The sequence below is a fragment of the Cryptotermes secundus genome, unplaced genomic scaffold (assembly GCF_002891405.2).
Source record: "Cryptotermes secundus unplaced genomic scaffold, Csec_1.0 scaffold1044, whole genome shotgun sequence".
NCBI lineage: Eukaryota > Metazoa > Arthropoda > Insecta > Blattodea > Kalotermitidae > Cryptotermes > Cryptotermes secundus.
Genome location: NW_019738363.1, coordinates 1,971,300 through 1,981,219, shown reverse-complemented (window position 1 = coordinate 1,981,219; position 9,920 = coordinate 1,971,300). Strand labels below are relative to the sequence as shown.

The window sequence follows — 9,920 nt, the reverse complement described above, 5'->3', positions numbered from 1 at the left end:
CCCTACCCAGGTATTTACCTAGAGGGGCTGAGGAGAAACATGAAAAATATTAGGAAAGCCAGTGTCCCGTCCGAGATTCGAGGCTAGCACCTCCCAAATAAGAGTGTAGAACGTTACTTCTAGACCACACTGTTCGGTGAAGTTATGTAAGATGAACAGGAAATTTGGGGACAGTAGGAGACCGTGGCCCATTTCAAAGTAGGTTTAAATGATTTGCTATCATTCTGTAACTGAAAAAATCACAAACGCCTCTATCAGCAGTGTCAGTGACTCAGCCAAGACTCGAACCCCATACGAACCTTCCTACTCGAATACTATTCAGAGTCCTGCTGCCGAGCGGGCGGCATATCGTAGGGGTAAGGCTCTTGACTGTTCACATAGCAGCTGGGACAGTAGGATTGTAACTGAATTTCGTGATTTCCCTCAGTTCCTCCAAGCAGATAGCGGCTTTCTCTCCAAATCATTTACATTTCATCATTCATTAATCATCATACCATTCTACGCTTATATCGACAGACNACGGGCGGGAAAATACCCCCCCCCCCCACGCTCCTGCTGATGGGGTTTCTCGCAGTGCAGTGTACATTTGCGTGGCTGCCACTGTTTGGGTGCGTTAGATAACAAAGACGGAAATAGCAAGTGACATCTTGCACGGAGCGAGATACCAAAGCTATCTACAAATCTCGTACCAAACTCTTGTGCGTGCGCGCTGAGTACTGCACAGATGATGATGATGACATATTTTGACGTTACACGAATCTGGAAACGGTCTGTTAGTGCAAGTGACGTACATCAACTGTACATTTGTTAATTCTTCGCTTCTGTCTTCTGGATGTAGATCAGGTTCCTATATATACAAAATGACTCCCTTAACTTACGTCTGATTCTGTTGATGTTATTATTTTAAACGTATTTATCTTATTAGTGCAGATTACCCGGGATGGCGTAGTCGGTATGGCGACTGGCTAACGGCTGGACGACCGAGGGGTCGGAGTTCAAGTCCCTGTAGAAGCAAAAATTTTCTCCATGTCGAAACTGCTTCTGGGGGCCCATCAAGGCTGCTATCCAATGGGTACCTGGGGTTCTTTCCTCTGGGTTAAAGAGACCAAAGCGTGAATCTGACCACTCATTTTCAGCTAGTGCCGAGGTCAAGAAAACGCGGATCCATAGATCCACTCCCCCATACGCCTTCATGGCGTAGTGTTTGATTATTTAAGCACAGGGACAACTTTACCTTCTATGAAGATTAGTTGCTGCATTCCTGTCGCTCAGGAGTGAGTGAGTGGCGACAGCTCTATGCGCACATGCGCCATGGTCTGAAATGTGGAGGAAATGGCCCCTCCCTCGACCTTGTGTTAGACTTGACGTCAGCTAAAATTAGGTTATCGCTACCGAAGTGGCAGTGAACCATACTTTGCAGTTATTATCACGGTATTTCTATTTTTTTCATCAATAATATTGGTTTCCGTATGGAGGAATATCTCTAGAGGGAATACAGATTGTGCTGAGAGAACCCGATGTTTCGTAGGAAAATATCACCTCCGTCTTCAGGGTCGAAGTTTAAGCTAAGACAAAATTCAGCTGAACGCCTGCTTCTGATAGATTATATGATTGGATTACAATTGGATGGTGAAGATGGAGGTGATATATTCCTGCGAAACATCGAGCTCTCTCGTCCAAAATACCGCACTCTTAGTTGCATAAATGAGATTCGATACTCTGGACGTTTGGTTTTATGTAAAGATTCGGGCTGTAGTCTTTAAGAGTGAAGAAATGCGAAATGGAGCAGTCACTTAATGAAGCATTAAGACAGAAAGGCTGGGTTTCGTTTGGAGTGCTTCATGTAAGAACAGAGAAGAAAAAAATAGTCATGTCTGTTGAAGCGGTGTCTCTGTATTGTTATGTGATTTACGGAGAGATGGAGTAAGGATCAGGATCTTTTTTTTTCCATTATCCATATTTAATACATGAAATCACAAACTTCATACATCAATATGGACTATACAAGGTAGGCATGTATGTAGAAGCGTGCGTATGCAAGGTGAGGCATGTATTTGACCAAAACAAAAAACAAATTCCGTGGCCTGTAGTCCGCAAGCGAACTATACCGACCGAGCGACCGCCACTTGTCGGCCAAATTAGTTCCAACTTTAGTAGACAGATGGTTTCGCGTGGTCAGCGCAAGGGATCCCCACGGCCGTTACTTTCGGTTTTCTAGACCGGAGCCGCTACTTTTCCTTTCAAGTAGGTCCTCAGTTATCCTCATGAGGCTAATGATTGATTCCCTCGTGCATATCTTTACAAATACATTTCTACGAAGAACTTTTTGCTTGAAGTGCGAATATGTTGAAGAGACAGAGATTAAGACTACGCAATTAAAGAACTTGATGCAGCTCTGCTGTAAGGCTTGGCCCGTTCCCAGTGTTTATAACTTGCCTGAGAGACCTGGACGCCTAGCGACGCACGTGATAAATTATTCTCTTCATCAGAGTTGCTTAGGAGTGCTTAGTCCAGAAACAGATGATGGCCAAGGCATGCTGAACGTATGGAGGAGCTGAGAAATGCATACAGAGTCTCGTTGGAAAACTTAAGACGAGAGACAGCTTATACGATCTGTGTGAGGACAATATTAAAATGAATTCTCAAAGAAATGAGGTGTGAATTTCTGTACTGCATTAAATTGACAAGTTGTCCATTTTCCGGGTTTGTGACGTTTCTGTTCTGTTAGTCAGTGGCAAAGAGCAAATAGTAAATTTGTTTTGGTCATCAGATTTCCAAAGATGCCCGTTTTGACCTCTACTGCGACAGCAGAGTTTATTACTAGCTCTTCCATGTGGATTTCCTAAGTATCAGATTGTGAATTTATTGATAGTAACATAAAGTAAGCCACAACTCCTTGTTTATCTGCCTTTTAGGCTCATAGTTTACAGTCTCTTTCGATACTAATTTTTTTAATCATCTCCTTTGTTGACAATCAGACACTACAAGGAGCCCTGCTGCGAATACTCATTCCTTAAGAAACCTGCGAGCGGAGGCATTTCATTTCCCACGGTTTTGAACTCCGTCCTTCTGAGTGCCGTAAAGGACACACCACGAAGCCCGGCCAGGAGAAAACAATCCAGAACGTGAGTTAGATAACAGAAAATTGGTAACAATTTTAATGTAATTTTGTAAAATATTTCTTTCTGTGAAAAGGATGTGTTTTTATTTTGACGTCAACTTAGACAAGGATGTCTTGATCATGACAAGAAGTTGGTGCTAGAGTTTCCCCTCGAAATGCTTACACAAGGTAGCCAATTGTAACGCGGTTCCTTGCTTCACGTTCAGCGCTTTCCGGCCATAACCGTGAAGATGACTTTGCTGTCCCTGTGTGGAAATGGGTGCATGTTGTGTATGAGGCTCTGACAGCGGTGACCGTGATGAATATGTTCATCTCTACAGATGGTGATGCTGAGTTTCCCCCCCCCCCCAAACCCTGTACTTCTACAAGAATACACTGCTGCAAATATCAGAAAATAATACAGCAAACCCTCGCTAATCCGGAATAATTAGGACGGGACTGGTCATGCGGGTTAAGCGATAATCCGGATTAGTGAAGCAAAAGATAGCCCTGACAGACAAAAAGAAAAGAAGTTAGAACACAAATAAATGGAAAATTTAATGATTTAAGTGTTTCTGATTAAAACAAACATAAAATATCATTGTAGATCCTTTATTTAGAAATTATAAAAGAAAATATATTTACTCATCGATAGAAGACTCAGAAGTTGTACTTATTTTTGAACGTAATAATGCAGGTTTGAAGAAACCGTAAAGTTTTGTCTGAGCAGAAAAGTGACTTATCTGCCTTCATAAATGCCATGTATCTTTTAAAGTATAACAGAATTTTTCATTTTTCACATTTTTATCGGGATTATCCGACATCCAGATTAACTGTAAGCGGATTAGCGAGGGTTTACTTTACTGTTAAAATGACGTACGCTTTAGAAGAGCAGGTGTCAAGATGCTTTTTTTTCTGGTGACTGTTTGAAACAATTGAAAAGATTCCTCGATTCCTCCATCGTCCAGCCCTTAGCATAGACAGCATACCGACGGAGAAGGGACCCTAGGGCTGGAACACGGACCACGCGCACATGAAACAGGTCGCGGATCGGTTCTCATGCACTGCCTCCGCGCGTTTGAACTGGGGGATTCTTTTAAGAAATGCTGCATCACGCAAGGACCTTGACCAAGTCATCTCAGTCTCTTAATAATGCTTGGTGTCAAAATGTTACATAAGCTTATGCTTGTTCTGGCACGGAGACTTGAAAGACAATGGAGATTACATCGCGCAGTGCAGGCTAAATTACTTCTTCGGGAAAGAACCGCTTGCGTAACCTGCTGACACGTTGCATCTCGGCCGCCCGTCCCACACGCCATCAAACGGCAGATCATTAATGAGCGTGGAGCAGTTGATGGAAAGAGAATTGGTTCGGGAAACCGATGTACTCAGAAAGGAACTCCGCTCCCCAGTGCCTCTTTTTAAACGACGAATCTCACATGACCTGACCTGGAATCGAACCCAACCGCCGCAGTGGGAATTCTGAGCTAAGGCAAAGCCTCCTAATGATTACTATAGGATTCTGACGATGGTGTATAACACATAGAGAAAAAATGGGGTTTCGGACTTTATCCATCGTCCTGGTTTTTAAGATAACTAAGAAAAACACGACGTTTCGGAAACTGGATCTGTTTCCGTCCTCAGGTGAGGTAAAACACATATTCTGTTGGGTCCCCCACCTGATGACGGAAATATCCAGTTTCCGAAACGTCGTGTTTTTCTTAGTTATCTTAAACCAGGACTATGGATAAAGTTCGAAAACCCAATATCCCTCCTAATGATGCCTGGAATTGAACCTGAACCAGGGAATTAAGTAAATAGTAAATTAATATGATTCTTCAACTGCTCAATCAATTGCTTTTTTCATCTCCCCGGATTCTAAATTCTCTTTCCATCGTCTCTTTGGTTTTCTTCCGGTAAGCTTATGTAATTCCATGTTAGCATCAGCAGTCTGTTTCGCTCATTTTGGTCACATGGTTCCCTTCTTATTTCCGACACTCGGTAATTTTCTCACCTACGTTATCGGCCTCTAGATTCTGACGTATTCCATTTTGTTACCGTCCGGTCTGGTAGACTCATGTTCTGGAGATACTCGGTTCGAATCTCTATCGCGATATCAGACAAATATTCGAGCAGTACCTCGACTATACTACGGTCGCTTCCTTCCAGATATTTTCGTATTCAACATTCATGTGTCATCTTACCTTCATTGATGAACGTAAGGAAAGGAAACAAAAAGAAAGGCTGTGTAGTTCGGTAGCAAAGAAAATCGCACACACGAAGTATATTCGACAGGATCTGTTTTGACATTACACATTCGCCATTTTCACAGATGCAACCTGGAGCAAGAAACTGTGGAGAGTCTTCTTCTTGTGACGTCCTCCATTTTGCACGTGACAGGATAATACATTTTGGCAGTGTCACGCGCTTTGCTCTCCGTCAGGCTTCAGGAAGCGCCATCTTCCGTGCTTATTGCCTGTAATTAGGCTGTGCTCAGGGTACAAAAGTTGGCGCTACCCGGACGAGAAGCCATCCCTCGTCAAGATGCTGAAGTTGCTGTGTGTAGTTGCTATGCTCTTCTGCTGTGGACTGGTGTCTGGGCACCACTTCCACATCCCCCGCTGTCTGCCTATGTTCGGGAAGTACCCCTTCGACGAGCAGAAGGTATGGCCAGCACAGCGCATTTTAGTACCTTGAGGGTTAGTGGATCACACTGGGACGACGCCTGCTTGCACTGTGATTGGCACAGGAACCCATGTGTGTTTGGAGTTGTGCAGCGTTAGCTTACCCTCTGCGCCGAACGGTGCATGCAACAAAACCCTTCAACCCACCCTCGTTCCGGTACCTGTTCAGAGTTAAATCGGAGAAGACAAATTATTTGGACATTCTTTAAGACATATTGGACTGGCTGTCCCTTCCCTTGAGGATTCTCTACCGGAATCTTATATAAAATTCTCGTCCCTCCCACGCACACTACATGCCCTGCCCATCTAATCCTCCTTAATTTGATTATTCTAATAATATCTGGTGAAGAGTACAAATTATGAACCTCCTCAGGCTACGCCCATATTTTGGAATATAAAATTTTCATTCTTTTGTATGTATGTATATATATATATATATATATGTGTGTGTGTGTGTGTGTGTGTGTGTGTGTGTATGCGTGTGCGTGTATAGGCCTGTCTTATTCTATGTTGTAAGTGGAAGTTATACGACGTGATGCCTGGTGAATGATTTCAGTTGTCCGGCGATTGGTACGTTGTGTCCAAAGTTTTGCGTCCCATGAAGTTCCTTGGGAAAGTGACCTGTGAGAAGCTGCACTACTCAGCCGAGGAGGTAGGCAACCTCACGCGCATACACATCGAAGTACATACCAAGCTGGACGACGGCTCCGAGAAGATTTTCGAGGGCAAAGGACAGGCCATCATGCCACATTTCGCCTCATCCACTGTTATGACTTGGAAGTCCTCGGACCACAACAAGTGGCACGGTGAGCGTACTGTTAGCTTTGTCTCACTTACATCGTATTCCTCCGCGCGCCTAGTTCGTATTAGGGAGGTTCCGTTTGGAATGTCGGTCTGGAGACCAGCCGGTCTGAATCGTGTTTATCGCAGATTTTGTTAGCAATTGCCTGATCAATGGACGGAGAGTACCAGTTCACAAAAAGGGCGATAAAACCGACCGTAGTAATTATCGGGGGATATCACTGCTATCAAAATTTTATCCAACATTCTTCTCTCGAGATTAAGTACATATATAGATGAAATTACGGGGGATCATCAGTGTGGGTTTAGACATAACAGATCAACTACTGATTAGATCTTTTTTACATTCGTCAGATACTGGAGAAAACTGGGAGTACAATAGGACAGTACATCAGCTATTCGTAGACTTCAAGAAAGCCTATGATTCAGTTAGGAGGGAAGTATTGTACAATATTCTCATAGAGTTTGGGGGTACCCATGAAACTAGTTAGGTCGATTAAAATGTGTTTAAACGAAACGTATAGTAAAGTCAATATTGATAAACACGTGTCCGATAATTTTCCTATCCTAAATGGTCTGAAACAAGGAGCTGCTTTATCGCCATTGCTTTTAAACTTTGTTCTAGAATATGCCGTTAGGAAGGTCCAAGAAAGTCATATGGGACTGAAATTAAATGGAACACATCACTTGCTGGGCTTCGCTGATGGTAGTGGGCAGGGAATGTGACACGAATGGGGGAGAAAATGAATGCATATAGGATATTGGTAGGAAAGCCAAAAGGAAAGAGATCATTAGGGAAACCAAGACGTAGGTGGGTGGATGATATTAAAATGGATCTTTGAGAAATGCAATGGTTTGTTATGGACTGGATTGATTTGCCTCTTGTTAGAGAGCAATAGCGGGCTTTTGTGAGCATGGTAATGAACCTTCAGGTTTCATGAAATGTTGAGACTTTCTTGAGTAGGTGCAAAACTGGCGGCTTCTCAAGAAGGGCTCAGCTCCATGAAGTTAGCCACAACTGCTTCCTTCCCCATTGGACACTGTACTTTATTCACAGTGTCTTTGCATTCTGTAATATAGTGAGTTGGGAGGTATCGCTGCGAGCAGGAAAGTGGCCAGTCAGTTCGTTGGCTAGTTATGAAGGCTGCTATTTGGCCACCTAGTGCCACTGTGTCGTGGCAAGAGACTTCTGACGGAACTGTAATCATAGTATAATGTCCTCAGTAGGCCATTTAGATACTACTGAATTTTAAACTTAAGCATTTAACAAGAAACACATTTAAATACGAGTGCATACTGTCACCGAGTATTCGGGAGCCGGACGTTTCTCAGTATCCAGTGTAATGTAAGGCAATGGGATGTAATTGCACTTCAGTTAAAACAATAAGTGTAAATAAGACACTATATATATTAAACATCCCAAACAATCAACGTTAGCAACGCCATATGTTTACCGCGCTTTCATGAAAGACCGACAAGTGGTACGCCCCGCTGCTCTACTGGGAACTCTCAATAAGGCCATATCACTGTTATATAGATATAGACAGTGGCACCACTCTCACCAAGTGTTAGAGCAATATTAGATTACGTGATTTATTAAGAAATGAATTACTTCCATAGAATTTATATAATATTTCCTAATTTTAAGGTTTATTTACGTGTAATGGAATAATTTACGTGGATTCACACTGGTTTTTTGTGTTTGCTATGCCTCGTTTCGCTTACCGCAGACGTTTTGTTGCAGGTGTTTTTGGGCACAGTGTTATCGCGACTGACTACGACTCGTACGCCTTGGTGCATGGATGCAAAGAAATGTATGAGGAGAAAACCGACGTATTCGACAAGCTAGTAATTGACCAAATCTGGAGTCGAACCAAAATCATAGACGAGGGACTTCTGAAGACCCTCAAGTCCTTGATGAGCAGCTTGGACATTGCTGACACTGACTGGGAAGACATTGCCAATGATTCCTGCTAGAGGCTTCTGCTTTGAACCGCGCTGCAGACAGCTGTCCTGATTGTCCCGTCACTGTGTTACAGTCCCAACACAAATCAGTATGTATATAACCTCAGTCAAATAAAGTATATATCTGGCATTATTCGTTTGTTTGTTATTTAACTTCAAAATGACGCCGTACTGTCTGGCATAGAGGTGACGCTTTAGATTCCAATTCCTGGGGTGCTCAGTTCGAACCTGACTCAAGACACCAGCTATCCTGACCCAGACTTTTCGTGATTTTCCTCAGTACCTTCGGAGGAATACCGGGATATTAGTTCTATCACTCCATCTTCCCTTCCTTCCAAATCATATCCAATCCATCAACTTATAATTCCCTCCGGAGGAGTGCCTGAATAATACCTTAAATTGGATCATGGCCTCTTCCTTCCGCATCTTTCGGAATTCAGTATTCACTGTTTCCGACCCCACATCTCGCCGGACCGGGTTGGATCCCGTCAGATTATGTAGGATTTATGGTAGACAAAGAGGCACTGGAGCGGGTTTTCTCAGCTTACTTCAGTTTCCCCTGCCAATTATCATTTCACCAACTGATACATATTCATTAATCATCCCATCATGGGCGCTATATAGTCATCATTAATTATCCAACCTAAGAATCTATTCATTAGTCATCCTGTCATGTCATGATATTCAGAGTAGAGGGGGTGGTAGAGGCTTAGATCAGTCTTTCATGTGTCATCATTTTCCTGCCGATACGTGTATAATGTGTGGATCAGCAGAGACGTGTGCTCACCACTCAGTGAGTCCAGTTCATGGCAGCTCACCACAGTTCTGACAGCCGTTATTGTTCCTGTGTCAGCAATGATTGGAGTAAGCGGCTCCACTTGTTTGCCGAAAGTAATTATACCGGCCAGACTGGATCGTACAGCTGAAATATCGATTAACCTGTTTGCTTTTTCCATATGCGATCCAACACGACGTTGGCCAATTCACTGCGTTTTCCTCAGATAGTCCTCTAGTATTTCTACTAGGCCCCTAATGGCCCGTCACAGGGTCTACGATGTTGTCTCAAGCGTAACACTTCAGACTTCAGTTCGGGAGTGCCAGAATAGAATTTCGACGTGGACTCCGATTACCCTGACTTTTTGCTTTCCGTGGTTTTCATCAGTTCCACTAGGAAAATTCCGGGATATTACCTCAAAGTAGACATCTATCGCTTCTTTTCACATGCTCGCACTTTCCAATTCAGTATTTTTATGATCTGAGCTACTATCAGCGTCCTTAAACAATGAACAAGGTAAAGTTATGTAAGATTTGAGGTATTCACGGCGGTGACTATGAAGAAAGCAGTCTTCTGGGATGTGTCGCCGTGTAAA

The 9,920-nt window shown here is 43.2% G+C and overlaps 1 protein-coding gene across 1 annotated transcript; it reads left to right on the top strand.

Moving 5' to 3' along the window:
- The first annotated feature begins 5,605 nt into the window (after positions 1-5,605).
- On the top strand, positions 5,606-8,683 carry LOC111870970 (apolipoprotein D-like). Its single transcript, XM_023863661.2, has 3 exons — positions 5,606-5,764; positions 6,341-6,590; positions 8,330-8,683. Exons 1-3 carry the CDS (start codon positions 5,645-5,647, stop codon positions 8,560-8,562), a joined length of 603 nt encoding a protein of 200 aa, XP_023719429.1. The 5' UTR covers positions 5,606-5,644; the 3' UTR covers positions 8,563-8,683.
- Positions 8,684-9,920: the final 1,237 nt, after the last annotated feature.

Coding starts and splice junctions, on each gene's coding strand:
- LOC111870970 (XM_023863661.2), top strand. CDS start 5,645: ATGCTGAAGTTGCTGTGTGTAGTTGCTATGCTCTTCTGCTGTGGACTG. Junction 5,765..6,340: donor ACCCCTTCGACGAGCAGAAG/GTATGGCCAGCA, acceptor GAATGATTTCAG/TTGTCCGGCGATTGGTACGT. Junction 6,591..8,329: donor GGACCACAACAAGTGGCACG/GTGAGCGTACTG, acceptor GTTTTGTTGCAG/GTGTTTTTGGGCACAGTGTT.